General features: G+C 44.2%; 1 protein-coding gene across 2 annotated transcripts in view; it reads left to right on the top strand.

Annotated features, from left to right (window-relative positions):
• ALDH1A2 (aldehyde dehydrogenase 1 family member A2) overlaps positions 1-20,088 on the top strand; it is a 95,927-nt gene extending 75,839 nt beyond the window's left edge. For both annotated transcript variants that reach the window (XM_028495827.2, XM_007111874.4), the window contains 6 exons: positions 7,580-7,682; positions 9,350-9,534; positions 11,249-11,413; positions 12,104-12,261; positions 12,562-12,636; positions 19,238-20,088. In XM_028495827.2, the coding sequence (XP_028351628.1) occupies positions 7,580-7,682; positions 9,350-9,534; positions 11,249-11,413; positions 12,104-12,261; positions 12,562-12,636; positions 19,238-19,310 (759 nt within the window). In that variant the 3' untranslated portion in view covers positions 19,311-20,088. The remainder of the gene's footprint in view (positions 1-7,579; positions 7,683-9,349; positions 9,535-11,248; positions 11,414-12,103; positions 12,262-12,561; positions 12,637-19,237) is intronic.
• Positions 20,089-20,123: the final 35 nt, after the last annotated feature.

The raw sequence follows: 20,123 nt of genomic DNA, 5'->3' as shown, positions 1-20,123 counted from the left end.
ATGATGTTTTCTTTATTCAGTTAAATTAACAAACCATGATTTCATCGTTAGTCAACAAGATAGTAGAGAGACCATCAAAGCAAACTACAGGAGAGTCCAGATTGATCTGTGCCAAACAAATGTTTGTAGCTAACAGCTGTATTATCACTGATTCTAATTTACGCAGCCAGGGTTCTCCTTTCATTTCCTAAGTGAGATGAATGTCATCTTACATGATACAGACACCCTCTCTGCTGCTTGAGTAATGAATCAGGTCAGCTCTCCCCTCTGGGTAGCCTCACCCCTCTTTGTAGGTGGGGAGAAGTGGCCTGCTAGAGTTTTTTTGTTATTTTTTTTTAAAACAACTTATAAGCCTCTTTCTAAGGTTGTATGAGTCCATTAGTAAACTATCCAGCATTTGAATGAAAAATACCAGTTAGTTGTGTCAAAACCTTTGGATGTACAGGTTTTAAATTATGAGCTTTCTTCCTTTTCTTGTTTAATGCTTAAATAAAACCTTGAGTACTGAAGAATAGGAGACAGTATGCTGTGGTCTTTGCCTACTAGCTGAGATTCTTTGATTCATTCTGCAGTAGATTTATCTCCTCAGAGCTCAGGCTGAGAATGAACTGATCCTAAGAAGCCCATCCGTTTAGTCCACCTGGTTAGTGGGACATGTAGTACCTTTGACTTGAGGATTCCAGGCTTCTTCCTATCAAAGCAGAGCCCTCCCCCAAAATCAAAATCTTGATTTTTTAAATTTATTTGAGATTTAAAGGGAGAGTCTTATGTAACAGAAGGAGGGCTAAGTGTACAGGGCAGTCGCTCTGGAATATCTGTTAGCTGTGGATGGTGTGTTTAGCCATCAGAATTCTGCTCATAGCAGAGGGTATATAACCCCAGGAGAACATCTGGAGAAGAGAAGCAGTCCTGGCTCTGCCACTCAGTGGGTGCCTGTCAGCAAGTCATTTCTTGACCTGAGTCATGCTTTTTTTTTCAACTCTAAAATGGGGTAATAATTCTTACCTCACAGGATCACCATGAGGATTAAATAATGTTTGTGAGAACAAGCAGCACAAAATAGGTGCTCAATAAATGATAATGTTCAACAATTGGAAAACAGAACCAACAATGAAAGGTTAGAGACGGTATGAGAGAAACACCCTTAAGGATTCTTTAATTCCATGGTTCTTAACCCTAGCAGCACATTAAACTACCCATGCCCATGGGCTCCACTGCAGACGAAGATGATCAGAATCTCTGGAGGCAAAGCCCAGACAAAGAAAACGATTTTAAGTGCTCCGGGAGCTACAATGTGCAGTCATGTCAGAACCGTGTAGCCATCCCCTTCATTAAAGATGTGGAAATTTCAGCCAAAGACAAGTAAGAAGAGGAAAGCTCAAGATCATTCTGCCAGTGGTGTCAAGGCAAAAGCCTTGGACATAGGCATTCCGTGTTCTAATTGCTCACCTCTGTTTCCTTGAAGACTTCATGGTCTCTGATTTCCAGAGACTTAAAAGAGCAGCTGTCATGCTCTGGCCCATCGGCTCATCAGATGTTGCTGACAATCTGTGTGTGCGCGTGCACATGCGTGTGCGTGTGTGCGTGTGTGTGTGCATGCGTGTGCGTGTGCGTGTGCGCGCACAGGATCCCTCTGCTCACGGTCAGTCTGATAGGGAAGACAGTTATTAAACGAGCAGCATGAGAGTTACGTAGGATCAGAAAAGTGGGAAAACCAAACCCTATAGCAAGGGTGGATCTAGAAAGCTAGCTTCTCAGAGGAAGTGGCAAAGGTAGGGCCGGAAAAATGAGTAAGCAAGGAGAGGAAAGACATTTCAGGCAGAGGAAACAGCTAATACAGAGACACAGTCATATTCCAGGAAGGGCAAGTGGTTTCATGTGCTGTAGTGATGAGTGTGTGGTGGTGAGAATGGTGGTGGAGGAGAGGGGCTGGAAGCATAGTCAGAGGCTGCATTGGTTTTCACAATCTGAATTTCACAAAGTTTTGAAATTGCTATTATCCCTTAAATTAAAGGAACTGCTTAGATGCCTTGGTCCTGTGACTTTCTGCTGCAGATCTGAACAGACTGATTTGGTCTGTTATTTCTGGATATTTCAGAAAGACAAGAAATGTCCAATTATACATATTTTGGGCATTTCTATTTCTATCATAGAACCAGTAGCACAATGAAAATCAAGAAAGGAGAGGAGGAAAGAAGCACAGAGTCAATCTGTTTGGGGTTTGAGAAAGGAAAATATATTGGAAAAAGCATTCATCTTCAACCTGTTTATTGAGATGTCTACTAGAGAGTTTTCCATCTTTTAAAAAAGGTGGCATATCTCTGAGAAGGAATCCACCCCAATGTGTATACTTAACTAATCAAGAAAAAGAAATATCTCTCAGAAGAAACCCATCCTAGAAATATGGGTAATTAACTAATGAATAAAAAGAAAAATTTTACCAGACTTTAGAAACTCTGTTCAAGGAGCAACAGCCTTGAATAAAGAGGGCACGGAAAGCCTTCCATGGTCTTTTTGTCCTGTATAACAAATTAGTTTCCATGCAAAGCTCCAAATTGCATTTCATACCCTGCTGCATTGCTGTGAGCATGATTCTGGTACATTGTGGCTCTTCCAGGGATACTCCTGATATCAATCGTGAAGACTATTCAGAATGAGGATGGGAGTCAGAGTTGATTTGTGCCAACATTCCTGCTGAGAATTAGCCCAGTTCCATTATGTGTGGGCGAGCCTCTGGTTCCTCGCCCTTGCCTGTTTGAGGTACACAGATACAGCTGAGAGACTGTGCAGGGAGTGCCAAGTTAAGACACCCCATGATAGGAACATTATCACTTACTCTTTCATAATGAGCTCTTTGTGGGAAACCGAAAAAGATCAGGTTTATCTACCATTCAGTGCAGCTGTGGTGCCTTATGAAAAGCGAGGTCTGCTCAGTAAGACTAGAAGAAACCAGAAGAATTGGATTCTTCTGGACAGACTCGCAGAATGTGCAGGGGCCCTGAGTCTTTTTTAACTCTTCCAACTAACTGGGGTACTAAGGGCCAGAGTAACTGCTTGGTTTGTGTCTTCAGTCATCAGTTGAAGAAACTGAGGCCCAAGGAGGTGAAGTGGCTTCCCCAAATCAAAGGTTAGTTAGAGGCCAAGCCAGAGCTTATAGTAACTAGGTCTTCTCACTCCTGTGGGCCAAACTGTCATCCATAAACCTGGTTACGATTATAATTAGCTAGGTTGTCAGAGATAGGACAGGATGTATAATAAGAGTATATTGTGAAATCTTTTCTGATTTGAAAAAAAAGATAATGATGAACTTGGTCAAAATTTGTTCTCTGTGCCTTTATTCTATTTAATCTGTGTTCACATACAAGATTTAATTTCTCAAACTGTGTATTTCTCTGTTTTATCTCACAGGTTGCCTATTTATCAGAATAGGGCTTGGTGTTATGAAGTCCACCCCTGTTGACTTGACTTGAACCACTCAGAAGACCTGTGCATCCTGGCAGCCTCATTTATCTCACCTCATGCTCCCACCTTGTAGTCGTGTATAAATATGACTGGCGTAGCACATACATATCCCCGCGGAACTTACTACTTTTCTATCTAAGATGGGTCACTTAATCCCAGGCCTTTGTTTGATGTCTGTACTTCATTCTTTCCTGGACTTTCCTACCCCATAGATTTTAACTTTGGAAACCTTTGCATGGGATCTGTACAAGTGATATTTTAGGTTGGTTTGCACAGGACCTATCATATTTTGTAAGAGTTGGCTCTCACATGAACTCTTTATTTTTAAACATTACTCTTTCCTGTTAAGAATTCCCTGCTTTGGAGTTGCATCTATTCTTCCTGTTGTCTCTTTCCCCCTTATGGTAATGACAGTGAGGAGTGCCTCCCTTCAGGGCCACTTAACCTCATTCCACTCGCAGGGAGAATTCATGAGTGCTAATATGTTCTCCAAAGAGAGTCTGGCCTGCAAACTGAGAGTATTATGGGAGGGCAGATGATACCCAATCATGTAATTAATGAAGGTTTTTACACCTAGCCCACTTCTGTGGGTGAGGCCCAGAGGAGCCTGACTCTGGGTTATAACAAAATGCTGCACAACCGTAATTTCACTGTTCAGATCTAATATTAAATCAGGCCCAGATTTTTCTGTACTTATTGAACACCTGTTAGGTTTACATGGGAATCCTCTTAGCTGTGAGCTTCTTGTGGATAAGGAACTGTGCCTAGCATTGCGCTTGGCACATAGTAGGAGAACCAGGAATAAGTGTTGAATGAAGGGGATTGGTGAACAACTGGGGTTTTTCAGAGTATCCTGTCCTGAGGCCACTCCAGATAGAAGTGGTTCTCCTGTAGCATAACACATCCAGTTCTTTCTTGAGGTTGGGCTGCAACTTGACCCTCTCCCAAAGATGAAAAGGAAAATTATTATTCATCTGAGATTTGCCTTTCGGTGTTTAGCACGAATTTGGTTTCTAAGGAAAAAATGGCAAAGCATTGATGCAGGAAAAATTATTCTTCAGGTATTCTTCTCTGATGACCATAGACTGAGCAAGATTTTTGTATAGTTACTGTAGCCATGAAAATACTAATCATTGGACAACATTCCTAGTGCAACAAATATCAACCCATAGAGCACTTTGATGAATGTCAGGGAGCAGAGCTAACAGAAAGTTAACGCTAGTGAGTCGGCACTCTCTTTACCAACTCCACACATTTATTCAGCATCTTCCTATGTGTAAAATCTGTGATTTCTCCTTGCTTTTGTTTGTTTTTCAAATGTCAGTCTGAAGGCAGAATATACCTTTTGTAACTGATGAACTGTGATCATTATTTGTGTCTATAAAAAGTGATATTCCTCCTCACTTTTAAATTAATTTGGAGTTCAGGGATAAGGTTTTGGTGGTATGTGGCATGCATTAGGTGCTCAGTAAATATAGAAGGGAAGGCAGAATGCTGGGAGGAGGTTACGGGAAGGAGAGGAAGTGATCCACACTTGGGCCCCGGAGTCAACCTGCACAGAGTCCAACAGGCTCTGCGAGTAACTGCCGGGTAACCTGGTAACATCCATTGACTTCTAACCTGAGTTTAATATTCTTTAAAATGAGATAATACCTACTTTGTAGGGTTTTTGAGAGGCTTAAATGCATGAATACATGTAAATGTCTGATATAAACCAACTCAATAAATGCTAGTTTTTAAAATATAATTAATAATAATGTTCATGACATCCAGCGATTATCTTCTTTGAGAAAGCACTTGTCTCTTTATCTTCCTGGACTTTGAAATAAGTCCCCTTCAAGTTGATATGGATTCCTCAGGGCAGAGAGAGACAGGCCCAGTAGAATTGCTCAGAACAGGCAGCTGCCGGCAACAGCCTCCTCAGGGGCACCCCACGGTGCTATTGCCCTGCTGCCCTCGTGTGGGTTCCCCTCTGCTAGGGTCTCAGGCTTCAGTCCTAATCTCACCTGACTGCTGTTCTCTTGCCAGGATGGAGGGCCAGATTCTCCTTTCCTTTGTGTATCCATACTTTCCTCTTGCAGGAGAGCATGTTTGCCTGAGAACGGGGCCTTTATTAGCCCATCTTCCTAGGGGGTTTACCTTGAGGTCGAAGAGAGACAAGCCGGCCCGGTGGGGAAGGGCCGTCTGGCTGTGGGCTGACATCTGCCCATTAATCCTTAGGGCCAGATGTTGGTGTTTCTTAAACCTGTGATGAGTAACAGTGTTCTGCATCTAAGAGACTCTAATTTTACCTCTTTCGGAGACATCACTGTTTTTTCACCAAAGTTAGATTTCCTCAGAATGAGAGTATATTTTCTAAAACTGTTTTGGCACGAGGTAGAGTAACAATAAAAACATGTAAAGCATTAGCCTAGCTAATGAGCAATACTGGAGACTGGTGGCAAGTCAGAGGGCTTCCTCAGGGTTTTCCTGAGGTAATTGACACGCACAGAGAGTGGAGGGGCCCTGGGAGGAGACCTGCTTTGGAAGGTTCCACCCCTACAACCACCTCCATTTCTCTGCGCCCAGCGTGGAAGAAGGGGCCCTGGCCTCTCATACCTGCGCATGGCTAACTTGTGCAGGTGCTTACTGCGTGCCAGTCTGGGTTCTGAGGGCCATCGACCCTAAATCACTTCATCCTCAGGACACCTGAGTTCTGAGGTGGATACTGTTTTTAGCTCTATTTACAGAGGAGGGGACAGAGGCTCAGAGAAGACAAAAAATTTCCCAAGTTCAAACAGTCGTTAAGTGATATAATCAGTTAAAAAAAAAAATTCCAGGCTCCAGAGCCTTTTCTCTTAACCACTGCTCTACTACACTGCTTGAGGAGTTACCCGTCCTTCCTGAGGATCTCAGGCAGGGACCAGAGGGGTCCAGCATATATTTAGCATTTTTCTTCCCCAGCCTTTTAATATAGTTTATTTTCAGTAGGATTCCAGGCACAAGTAGCAGTCTTCATCTCAACAAGGGCAAACTGCCTATAAGAGCTATAGGGTGGCTCAGCACTTTCCGTAGAGTGACCTCTGCCCTCCAGTAGGGCAGCACCCTGTCACAGGCCAGGTGCCCTGGAAGGGGTTTCTGAGATGGAGTTTGCCGTGTAGGTTATTTATTAGGGATCCCAGCTGAAGGGCAGTTGACACAACGGGAAGTCGAGCTGCAGTGCAGGCCTGATGGCCTCAGTCAAGCACCTGGCTGTGGTGGAGCAGACGTGGTCTCTCAGAGCTAGGCTAGTGGTCGTACTACCGCCACCATCAGGCGGTGGATGTGGGACACCTGAAGGAGGGCATCCCCTTGGGCAAGGAAGCTCTTTTCAGCTGAGGTGACTCTGAAGGAGCTGACAGCGTTCGTTGTCACTGAGGCAGTGCGTTCTTCCTTGAAAGGGGGCTCTAGGTGCTGCATCCGTGTTTCCATCTTGACGCTTTCAATTTTATTAGCATTTTGAGTCTACACAATGGGAAATGCTTTCTTCAAACTCAGCCTCTATTTGCTTGGATTCTAGATAAATAGGCATTGCACAAATAAAGACAGATCCTCAGCTTTCTGGAATCCTTTTACTATAGCCCTAGGCAGAAGCAAAGGTATCACATCAATATATATATTTGGACCATGTGATTAAAGTCATACCTGGCATTTTTGGAGGCACTTAAAGAGTTTGTTTTATGCTCATCATGTCTTTCAAGTGGAGCCAGTTGGCTTTTTTCTGGAGGCCAGAGTCCAAAGCTAAAAGCCACAGTGCAGGGATGGAAAATCTCTAGTTACATTTTGCTTGCCAGTTGTCTTTTAGAGAAATCTTTCAGTGATTAAGATTCCAGGTTTAACCCCCTTTTCCTTGCTCTTTCCATCATGATACTAAAGCAGTCTTCCTACTCACTTCAGAACAGACATTAAACTGCATCCCAACTGACTTACATCTTATCCACACAAGTTGACCACAGGATTCATCCCTGTGTATCCGGTGGGTGCTTTGCCCTGCAGGATCCATTACTGCTGTGTCCCACTGTTGCCCACAGCTGGCTCTGGCCACTGATGGTCTCAACTGCAAGGTGTGCAAAATCTTTCTCCATTTCCCTTCTTTCAGGTTGGAAAGCTTATCCAAGAAGCAGCGGGAAGAAGTAATTTGAAACGAGTAACTCTGGAACTTGGAGGGAAAAGTCCCAATATTATTTTTGCAGATGCTGATTGTAAGTCAAACACAGATCTCTTACATGCCCTGGCACACTGGCCTGCAGTGCTCACTTTTATTATCTCCACTTTCAACAGGACACTAAGAAAAAGGTCTTTGAAGCTAAGTGGCATTCAAGGAGAAAAATCTAGACCCTTTCTTTTAAGGAGAAAATAATATTGGTAAAGACCACTTATCAGTTGACAATCAGATAGAGTTTGTTTTCTAGACATCATAAGCCATTTTGACTCTGTGTTGTTGTAAAATAGGGTAGAAGAGGTGAAGGCCTGGTCGGTGTTGTGTAGTGCAAAGAGCAGTGGCCTAAGCCTCTGAACACTGGAAATGTAACCTCTGCCTAGATTCAAGAAACCTGAAATGTCTCATGTATGCCTGGTGGCTTTGTAGATCATTAAAAATTTTTAGCTCCCTAGCTCTACCAACGTTGTCCCAAACCCACACCCCCTTCTCTGTTTAGCCATCCCCACCCCTTTCTGTTGCTCCCGTGGCTTTTAGTCAGGATGACAACACACTATGGTCAGTTCTGTATGAATAGACCTAAATTGGAGGTGATTACACCTTGGCAGTAGGACTATACAGAGGCCTAGAGCTATAACCTAGAAACCCCATGTCTCCAGGCAGGATGCTCTCTAGTCTACTCTGCACGTGTGTGCTCCTCATGTTTGGAAAAACTTTCCAGGGAATGAAATTACAAAACCTCTTTCAGGCATCCTTTTTCTTCTTCACATCCTGCCAGGCAGCACTGCTTCCTCAATTTCACTACTAGAGAGATCAGAGAACAGAAAGCAGATTGCCTGAATTTCAGCCCCAGCTTGGAATTTTGCAAGGAGTTCAGCTTCAGCTTTATACTAGTTGTCAAGAGGATCAGAATTCTGTACCTAAATTCCTATTAACGTGTAGGCACTCCACTGACAGTACATTGATTCATTCAGTCAGTGAGTCATTTAGCAGCTAGCAGACACCAGATTTATTAATACTCTATTGAGTATTATTTAGTATCTCTTATTTTCACATGAGATGAAAACGAGTTACCATATGGTACTATACAATTCCATGTAAATATAGAGGAAATTTAGCGTCTTCAAAGACGATCATTGCTGTTACAGTTTAATTTGCCAAAATACTAATTAAAAGTATAGCTGCAAGGTCCTATAGATTAGGGATTGCAAATTGGCAGTCTATAGGCCAAATGCAAGGTATGGCTATGTTTACTTCTAAGTATTACACAAAATATTGATTTCTGTTTTTTTCTTAAAACTGGAAATCTGGCAACCCTGGGCTGTGTTTATGCATAGCAACAGCCAAATGAAGTACTTTCCTTCTGAGTCTCTGTCACATTGCTTTACTATTATCTGCCCAGCCCCTTTGGTTATTGGGGTTTGAGACTCCTGTTATAGATAACGTGGTCTAATCCCTCTTTTTGCAGAAGAAAGGGATTCCAAGAAGTGAAGATGTCCAAGTTAACACAGCCCATAACGTCAGGGTCCAGTTAGAGCTAGAACCAAGTTGTGTTCTCAATCCAGTGCTTTTCACTGGGCTGCTCATGGTTCTGCTCTGTGGTGAGCATGATGTGACACCTGGGACTTCGGGGAGGGAAGAGGGTCAGTCCCTTAGGCCCCTCCACATGGGGCAAAGCAGTGTTGAGAGCATGGCTGTTTCCTCTTGTAGTGGATTATGCCGTGGAGCAGGCTCACCAGGGTGTGTTCTTCAACCAAGGCCAGTGCTGCACTGCAGGATCTCGCATCTTTGTGGAGGAGTCCATCTATGAAGAGTTTGTGAGAAGAAGCGTGGAGCGGGCTAAGAGGCGCATAGTGGGCAGCCCCTTTGACCCCACTACCGAGCAGGGACCCCAGGTAGAGAAATCACAGACATGCCCGTTCTTTTTTTTTTTAAAAAATATCTTTATTGGAGTATAATTGCTTTACAATGGTGTGTTAGTTTCTGCTGTATAACAAAGTGAATCAGCTGTACATATACATATGTCTCCATATCTCCTGCCCCTAGGTTCATCAGAACCATTTTTTTTTTTTAGATTCCATATATATGTGTTAGCATACGGTATTTGTTTTTCTCTTTCTGACTTACTTCACTCTGTATGACAGACTCTAGGTCCATCCACCTCACTACAAATAACTCAATTTCGTTTCTTTTTATGTCTGAGTAATATTCCATTGTATATATGTGCCACATTTCTTTATCCATTCATCTGTCGATGGACACTTAGGTTGCTTCCATGTCCTGGACATGCCCTTTCTTTACTTAATCTCTGATGAACACAGAAACCAGACACTCTGGTGGAACCCAACAAAGCATCATCTTCCTTTTTCTGCTGACTCCTTACTCTCCTTCCTCATCTGTCTTCATGGCTGGAAATGTAGCCAGTGAGGCATTACTTGCTTACGTCTTGTGCTTCTCTTTCTGTTTTTAAATTTTATCCTTGAAAAACCAAGAGATTAGGATTGCCTTAAGGATATCTTAAACTTTGGGGGTAGGTTGGAGTCTCTCAGCTCCAAAAAAGGACCCAGGCATGGCAAGATGGATCTTGACTAGAACCCAGTCCCAGTCCTTAACTGCTGGAGTCAAGACATCCCCACAGGGGCCACAGTCAAGGAGGGCAGGTATCTCTCATTCCCAGAAACCCATTTATACTTTTACCGGCTGCTAAGGATTCTCTCCACCAACCTGACCTACTCTGGGATGACCACTTGCAGTTTGTAATTGTGTAGGGAATGCAGAGCTGTCTGCTCTCTCTTCTGCCATATGGTTCTCTCTTACTCTGAATGCTTCATGCACTGTGGTGGATGAGGAGGGCCACAAAGGTCCCTGCCAGCTGCACTCTTGAGCTCTGCAGGTTCTCCATGGTCATCAAGGTGTATTTCCAGTTGGAACTCTGGTTTTGAACTGAGAATTTTTAAAGGAATATGTAGACCAGATCTCATCTGGATCACTAGAGCATGGGTTTTCCTGATAAGAAGCAACATCTCCTTAGTTTGGGGGCCACTTGAGAGAAGATTGAAGTTGTAACAGCAATTCAAACTCAGGTGAATGTAGGTTTCTTTTTTATTTACCATAATAATTGAGTGATAAGTCTATAACTTGGGGGCTTGTGGGGGGTGAGAATGACCTTATTTTATGGACTAGGACGCTAGCTCTCACTCTTTAAACTTAATCCTTTCCTCTGATGGTGTAACAGTAGTTCCATAAAAATATGCCCCAATATTCATTTGTTTATAAGGTTAATTTTTACTTATGTAAACAGTGAATAATCAATTAGCCAGTATCTCCGTCATTTAGAAATATTGTTTAAATCTTGAACTGGTACTTATGATTTGGCAGTATCATCAGAGCAGTGCATTCACTGGAATTCTTGATGTATTAGGTTGAACCATACAAAATTACCCTTTTTCATACATCAAAAATGGTTAATTAACAGCAGTTCCATATGATTTGACTAGGTATAATGAAGCTTTGGCCAAAAATCACAAATGAGAGAGATTCTTGAGCACATGCTTATTTCCATTTTCATAGAAGATTTTACTTGGAGTCATCAGGCACTTTCTTCTGTAGATTGATAAGAAACAGTACAACAGGATCCTGGAACTCATCCAGAGTGGTGTGGCCGAAGGCGCCAAGCTGGAGTGTGGAGGCAAAGGGCTGGGCCGAAAGGGGTTTTTCATCGAGCCCACGGTGTTTTCCAACGTCACCGATGACATGCGGATTGCCAAGGAGGAGGTATCACATAGATTTTAACAGCAGCCACATCTTCCTTGGGATGGTTTCCAGGACATTTCTAGTAGACAATATTAGAGGTTTAGTTCTCTGTATTTTATATACATTGTACAGTAGCAATAAACATGGCTATGAAAATCCCCAGTTTCAAGAAAGAAGTTAGACAAAGAGGCAAGCAAGCTAGATGGAGGCCAGGTGAGGTGCTTTATGATCTCAATTGTTATTAGCCAACAGAACCATCGTAAAAGCCAATCACTGGTCTCATTGATACATTGTCAACAGTTCAGTTCTCCCAAATATGGGTCATGGGTCATTAGGCTGTTAATCGGGAAATAGAAAGCACCCAAGCATCCTCACGCTTCTGCAGGAGAGGACCAGTTGCAGATCAGCCAACTCTCCAGAGCGGTAGTTCTCAGTTCTGGAGCAGTGCCTGGGGGATCATGGAGAACACAGCTTTAGAGCACTCTGTGGAATCAAGTGTTGCCAGGCAGGGTGGGGGAGCGGAGGAGTTAAACTCTAAGGGTAGACTTATGTAATCTTATTCTGGGAAAGTTTGGGATATTTTTACAATTATGTTCTGCTAAACTTAAACATCATTTAAATGATGAAGGCAGAATAAACTTGCCTTGAAACATAGAAAACAGGTGAAAGGATGGCAAAGCAACCGTGTTGGGTCAACCTGTTTTATTGCAGATCTTTGGCCCTGTTCAGGAAATTTTGAGGTTTAAGACTATGGATGAAGTTATTGAAAGAGCCAATAACTCAGACTTTGGACTTGTAGCAGCGGTCTTTACTAATGACATCAACAAGGCCCTCACGGTGTCTTCTGCAATGCAAGCTGGGACTGTTTGGTAAGACCAGAGTCAGTCTCATTCTGGCCATAACACATTCCATGAGGGTGGTAGGGGGCTTCTAATTCTCCAGAGCCTGCGTGAAATAAAAGCATATGCTCTGGAAGGATGGGGGAGACCGAAGACTTCACCTTGAGAAGGGATACTTCCTATTGGCTAGATCAGCAAATCAAAGTAAATCTTAAATTATAAAATTTTCATGTGGGGAAAAAGGAATTAAAAAATAGAAATATCATGCCAGTGGGATTGTTTCTGTGTAAGCAGAATACACACTAACAGTACCACGTTTTCTTCTTTCAGGATCAATTGTTACAATGCCTTAAATGCCCAGAGTCCCTTTGGGGGATTCAAGATGTCTGGAAATGGGAGAGAAATGTAAGTGTCCAAACTTGCTGGTGCCTGAAGAGAAACAGGGTTGCGAATAGCAGCATAGAGGGGCACTCACAACATCAGTGAATTCTCTTACTCTCATCCATTCACTAAACAAACACTTTGTTGAAAACATAAATGTATAAGCAAAGCACACATTACAAAGATGAATAAAACACAATAATACCCTTACCTTAAGTGGGAATGGAGAAAAATTCATGTACCAATAATTCCATGTAATAGGTGCTATTATGCAAGTATGTCAAATATCTTGTTAAGTACAGAGGAAAAATCAATTAATTTTGCCTGATGAGGTCACAGAAGACTTCACAGAGGAAATAACATTTCAATTTCTTAGGAGCAGGCATTCCAGGTAGAGGGAATAGCAAGAACAAAGGCATGAAGGCATAGCAAATACAGAATAGTCCAGACACAAAACAGAGTTTGGCGTGTTTAAAACAGAGGTCGCCAACTGCCCACCCAGGGACAAATCTGGCTTAGAGAAATGTTTTGGGTTTTTTTTCCTTATAACATTTAAAAACCTTTACCTGACATTCAAAATGAGGAGACTTTCCATAAAAATCTAGATTTCTTCCTTATTTTCATTCCCCCAAAGCAAAATTGCTGCAGCTGTGAGCTCTGCAGTTTTCCCTATTCCCCATCATGCCTGCTTCTGGGAACTGAATATTGGTTGTGTTAGTTTTACACATACCCAATTCACTCACTGTCACCTGCTCAGTGCCTATAGGATCTTTGAGTCTGGGGCTGCAGAGCCTAGGGCACAGGATGCATCGAGGAGACTTGCTGAAGATACAAGTGGAGAGGTTGCTTTAAACCCAATCTCAAAGGGTTTTTAAAGGGCATACTGTGGGAGCTGAGGGGATACCCAAGTTTTTATGGCCAACATTCTTGGTGTATAGAGGATGTTTTGGCAGAGATTACAGGAAGATGACCCATTACAAGGATTTTGCAATAACAATAATAGGTATTAATTAAATGCCTGCTCTGCATATGGCTTTATTCTGCCTTCTTACCTAACATTGTCTCATTTGCTTTTCACAGTGATTCTATGGGATAGATACATTTATCTTTATCTTATAGATGGTTCAGATGAGGAACTAAGGGTTGGAGCGGTTAAGTAGCTTACCCAAGTCTCACAGCCAGTAAGTGGCAGATCTGAGCTTTGAACCTAAATTTTAATGGCTTAGTTTCCGTGATGTCTGGCCAAGGAAGCATGGGAACCAGGTATAAGGACTCTTCTGGGTCAGAATCAGAGCTGGGCTGCCCTCTTGTGATGCTAAGGACCTGAAAAATGGGACTGTGGCAGAGGAAATCTAGAGGGATTGCATTTGCAACTTCATATATGAATGGATTTTTAGAATTGCTTTTGGAGAATGAATGGTAGCTAGGGTCTTCCTGAGCTGACATCTCCCCTCATCCCAAAAAACTTTCATTTTCCCTCATTTTGAAAGGAGCTATATCCATGTTTTCTAAATCCTGTGACTCATAAGAGGAAACATCTTCCATGCCTGTTCCCTCTGCATACTTTTTTGCACAAATGCTTAGTTCGTAATCAATCTGCTAAAAAGTATTGAGCATATACATACTTTGTGCAAAGCATGGTGCTTGGTCTGTAGGGGAAGGTGCAGCTCATTAAATTACTTAAAATTTTGTTAGATAAATGAAATATTCAACATTGAAAGAATCAAAAGAATTCCAGAAAAGCCTGTGGAGTGGTAGAGGAATTCAGGGGTGATAGAGATCGTTGTGAGCTGGAGAAGTCCAGGAAACCTTTAGATGTGATCTTTTATAGGGATTTGAATTGGCCTTTAAAGGAGAGGAACATTTGAGTAGATGAGGAGAGAGGAATAGTTTTTCATGGTTGGTGGGCAAAAGAGGATAGCAGTGGGGGAAGAGTGAGTAAAGGCATTGTGGGAGAAATAAGTATGGTGTTTGGGGGGAAGTGCAGTGAACCCATGACTAGCACAGGGGATTTACATCTTCAGATACTGTAGCTGGTAATCTCTAGTCCCGAGCCATTAAACCATGAAGTAGATATAGCTTTGAGGCTAAGAGCAGAGTTTCTAGAATCACACTGCACAGATATGTACCCTGGCTCTACTGCTTAATACCTGTGCAGCCTTGGACAAACTATTTAATCTCACTGAGCCTCAGTTTCCTCATCTATAAAATGGGAATAATTATAGATAGTACTTACCCTACAGAGTTGCTGTTAGGATTAGATATTAGAATCATGTATGCCAAACATCCATCAAGGTATCTGGCAAACCTTCAGAAAATGTGAGCTACTATCATCATTATTGATCAAGTAGATGACTGTTATGTAGGCAGTCCCCTCTTTTTCTTAATAAATGTATTAAGAAAGGGAGAAACTGCTCTTGCTTGAACCTTGGCTTCTGGCCTTCAGTACCTCCCACTTGCTTTATGGCCAGAACCCATACCCAGTCTGGATCCTATTTGCTAAGTTATTAGTATTCCTTCAGCTTTTATAAAGTCTTCATGTACTCTAAGTATCTCTTCTTAACTTGCAAATGGCCTTAACTTTCTGCTTCCACTTTTGAAGATGCATTGAACTTCTTTCATTTCCTGCCCCTGTATTTGTGCTCTCCCAGTCTCTGAATTGTTGGGGCCATCGCCGGCTCTGGGAATGCTGCTCACATTGACTGTCACAGGTCATTAACAGGGTGTATCATGGGCATAAAATACACTTGAAATAAATAATTGCTGGTTGATGGTTTCTCATCTCAGGCTAGCCCTGGACTCTCATCACAGGCAAGCCTCCTACCAGGATTCGGCCTTGGGACATTGTTCAGGCGCAGTCTTCCTGTCAGAAACATCGCCCTCGCCTAGAAAGAAGGTCCAAGAGACAGTTTGGCTGTGTCATAACCACACAGAACAGTGGCCTTTCTCGACTCATCTCATGGGCACAGTAGTGATTTGGCCTTCCCAGTGCAGTTAAAAAATAATTAGGAAACAGTGCTCTTTGATGAGACTCACTTCATCTTATCTAAATTATATGAGTCTTTGTTCCTGTTTGCCCCCAAAACATGTTTTCTCTTCCTTAAATGACCTGGAGTGGTAGGAAATGCTTCAGATAAAAGAACCTGCCCTGTCCTGGTTCCCCACTCTTCTTCTCATTTAATACAGTCCTGGAAACTCTGCTTAGCCTTCCACCTGGACAGAATTGTTTATCTCATGGCCTGCAGGCTCCATGCAGCTTGGGTCCCTGACATCTCCTTGCCCACCTCTAAAAGGAACAGAGAAGGGCAGTAGCACTTTCTGGAAACGAGCTCCAAGGAAGGCTGTTGGAGCCCCTGAGTGCTCCCCCACAGAGAGCTGTGGAGAGGGCTGCCCTCTACAGGTTATCTGATGGGCTGGCCTCTAATTCCCAGCGTCAGAGACTTGGGCTGAGTTTTTCTCAGTTCTGCTTGTCCGGCTAATTCCATCTTCTTCAGCCTTCCCATCCTTTTCCGTCTCATTTAAGCTCTCCTGAGACAAGGGGTCATAGAGCCCAAGCTATAAAATATGTATCACAAACCTAGGGGATGGAAAGAAAGCTGTGAACCTCAGCATTTTAAAAACTAAGGACACACGCTTTGAAGATGAGAAGTGTTGTTCGGATGCTCTGAGTCAGTGTGTGTGTGCACAGCAAGAGTATGCACAGAAAGTCACCTGCAGGCTGGGAGAGGGGCTTTCTAACCCTGCCTATCTGGCGATCCACTCTCAGAGATTCTCATTTAGTAGATCTGGGCTAGGGCCCAGGACCTGGATTTTTAACAAGCTTCTGGAATGATTCTCATGCAGGTGGTCTGGGGATGCTGCTCTGAGAAATGCTGCTGTAAGTCAAAGAAAAGGGCAGGGAAATGTACACCCTAAGCAGAAATCCCTATTTGTTTTATGCATGAGTCTGAGTGACTTCCTAAAATGGCTGGCTGAGAGACACCAAAATCTAACATCTTACCTTACCTTTACGTATGCCGAGTTTGGTTCATCTTTGGGAATATAACCTAGTCTGGCCAAGAAGCAGGAATACAGGCTTCTAAATGTGCTGTGCCCTGACACATGTCCCAGCTGGAAAGGTGACTATACAAAGAGATTGGGGCATGTCAATAACAATATGTCTGCCTTTTGTGCAGTAGTGGACTTCTTCCTTAACTATGGAACTATGTGCCACAGAATTTCACTGGATTGAGAAAAATTTAAGTAGATTTGAGAGAAAGACCCTGGAATGAGATGGCAAAATAGCTGAAGAATCCAAATGTCAGGGATTGGATTCAGAGACCTTACAGCAGTGTTGCTCAAAGAGTGGGTCCAATAGCCACCTGTCTCATGGTCTCTTGGGCTCCTCCCCAAACCTACTGGAACAGAATCTTTGGTGGGGGATGGTCAGGAACCTACAGTTTAAGCAAGCTTCATGGGTGATATGTGTATATTAAAATTCAGGAACTGATGTCAGAGAGACGACCGGCTGCCAAGAGGAGGGAGAGAGTCAGCTGGAGTCGTACAGCCAGTTAATGCAGAGCCGAGTTGGCACTCCTGTCTGCCGACCCCCACCCTCAGTGTTCTGCTCCACGCGCTGCCCTGGGACCTCTCATTGGCTTTCCTTGAGGCCTGGGCCCATGGGCAGTATTTCCTTTCACGGCAGATGTGAGTCCACTCCTCCATCTTGGAGCAGGCTGTGTGCCGGCCACGCAGCAGACGGCCGCCTGGGACCCAAGAGAGGAGCACCTCCAGTCCAAAAGAATTTTCCGTTGCTTTGAGCACCCAGAGATATGGGATCCGGCAGTCACACTCGAAAGCAAGGTTTCTAGCTCTGTAGACTTTCTTACATCTTTCACAACCTAGTTAGAGATCTGAGTGGGAGGAAAGTGGTTCAGGGTCTGCCCCAAGTGTGTGCACAAGCGAGGGAACAAGAAGGGAGTAGCCACACTTCAGACAGGAGGCAGATGATGTCCGTGATGAAGAGACACATGCACAGTTGCCCAAGGGCAGGAGAAAGTCCAGCGAGAGCCAGAGCTGAGCTGGGAATAAAGAGACAGCCTGGACAGAGCCGGTGAGGGAGCCACATACTGAGTGGGGCAATCCCAAGTTTATTCTTCCCATTCCTGCAAGCAGAATGGCCAGTGCAGACGCGAGAGCAGCATGCGCCTGAGTCGCTGATGTTGTGGGGGCTGTGGGGGAGGAGGGGGGCGCGACCACTCAGGTGCCCTGGTGCTCAGAGGAGCTGCTGGCACAGCGAGGGCAGCTCTGTGTCGGGCCAGGGAAGCAGAATGAATCCTTTACAGCGGGTCTTCACTGTAAAGCCCAGTTGCAGGAACTTTGTACCTTTTATATAAGACTGTTTTTAAAAACGGGCTTTCTCAATCCTTTCTTATTCAAATATATATCTAAGCGTTCTTTCATGTTTTTTTCTGGCAGAGATGGTCAGTCAGCAGGGTGGAACTGGGGAAGAGGGGGTAGGAAGAAGCCTGTCCCCGCCTTCCTTCCTCCCACAGTTATCAAGTGCCTTCTTTCAGCCTGATGCTGTGGGCTGCATGCTAGGTTTGGGGGAGGACAGAAAGCAAGATCAGGAAGATGCAGATTGGTGGGGGAGACAGAGACGCTCGAGCAGCCCCCGCCCTCCCTCCTGGTATGACAGGGCTGTGGTAGAGGTGGGTACAAGGTGCTCTGAACACAGAGGAGGAGGGGCACTCCTTCTGCTGAGAACTTGAGGAGAAGCTTTACAGAGGAGTGACTTTGAAAAGAAAAGAAGAAGAAAATGTCAGGTATTTTGCAGAAAACAATTAAGAGAACATGCTTGATGTGACAATGAAATCGAGAAAAGAAAGAAAGGCAATTAAAGAGAGGTAGGAATAAGAAGGAACTAGAGAAGAGAAGTGAAGAAAAGGAGCACCGTAGCAGTGAGGCTTTTCCACACGCCAGCGCCCTTCAAGCAGTGGTCGGAGGGGCTGTTTCTCCTGGGGCCGCCTAGGCAGGTGACCTGGCTCCCGCCCCTCCCTCTCAGGCCCAGCCACCTACAGGCCCTTCAGAGGCCGGGGCCGATTATCTGGTTTCTCCTGCACCCGGCCCAGCACGGTGCTGCCGCATAGTAACAGTGCAATAAACGTTTGTTTGCCAGATGACAGAAATCCTTGGTCCCTGATCAAGGCCCCAGAGGGTGCCACGAGCCAGGAGGGGAAGTGGCCAAGGGCAAGTCTCAGGAGACAGCTGACTCATACTCCCAATTCCTTTCCTGTCCGTTGTTTTGATTTCCTCTTTCCCCTGACTCTGTGGAGGCCACAGACGGTATTTGTTCAGGGTTCTGTCTTTAAGGCATTGCGTGTGATCTATACTCTTCTGTGGTGGGCCTTTGGGTATTGTTGCCACTTATTAAACCGAAGGATCAGTGAGAAGGAATGTAGAACATCAAGCCGAGAGGACCCTCGTGGTTTTCTTTCAGGTAAAGTGGACTGGGTCTCTAGGAGAGCCATTAGAGCACAGGCACATCCTGGGCGTCCAGTGGTTGGAACAGGGTTTTTGAAGAGGAAAGCCCATGTTGGGCTGCTTGGGCCTCTGGTACCTGATACAGCCCATTTCTGTTTTTCAGGGGAGAATTTGGTTTGCGAGAGTACTCCGAAGTTAAGACTGTGACAGTAAAGATCCCCCAGAAGAACTCTTAAGATGGCCAAGAAGGAAGGTGAAGGCCAGCCTGCACGACTCTCCCCCTCTGCTTTCCCTGTGGGGCCCAGCTCTCAGGAATCCAAACTTGATACTCAGTCCTTACTTAACGATTTAAATGACAGCAGGTAGGCCAGGCCATTCGCTGCATAAAGAAAGCAAACCAGTTGGGCGTGGTTTCTTGGCACCCTGTGAGGGATCACCTTAACAGTACCAAATATTGGGGAAAGTGGGATAAAGGCACGAGGAGTAGCTTTCGGGCATACCCAGTATTTCTTTCTGGGGTGAGGGGCTGAATGAGGGAGCTGTATTATTTGATGCCTTCTGTCACAAAGGACTTTGCTTGTGAGCAAAGGTAGCCTTTCCATTGTCTTCATTTCCCCCTTCCAGCCTCTCCCTGCTCACGCACCCCTCCCACTCCTCCAAGGAGATCTCAGCTGAGCTCATCTGGGGCAGATGTTTGGGCCGGGAACAATTTTCCAAGGTTTTGCAGCCAAATTACCGTTTCATGTCATCCATTTCTTCAAAGCAAAACATGAAATGGTTTTAGTTAGAGTCAGACCACACTGAAAATGCCAGGAGCTGGTACACTGCAGATGTACTAAGGAGAAAGAACTTGGGATATTCCTGACCCAGTCTGGCTTTCTTACATCCATATATAACATGAGTGAAAGATCAGGAGATGGAGCTCCAGAGACCATTATGTGTAGTTCACAGCCTCGGAGCTCATCACTGCATGGTTTGAGGGGGTAAGAGAGACGGACGTGTGTGTGTGTGTGTGTGTGTGTGTGTGTGTGTGTGTGTGTGTGTGTGCG

Source organism: Physeter macrocephalus, chromosome 11, assembly GCF_002837175.3.
Source record: "Physeter macrocephalus isolate SW-GA chromosome 11, ASM283717v5, whole genome shotgun sequence".
Classification (NCBI taxonomy): Eukaryota; Metazoa; Chordata; class Mammalia; order Artiodactyla; family Physeteridae; genus Physeter; species Physeter macrocephalus.
The sequence above is the reverse complement of the archived record's forward strand: the minus strand, read 5'-3'. Positions and strand labels throughout refer to the sequence as shown.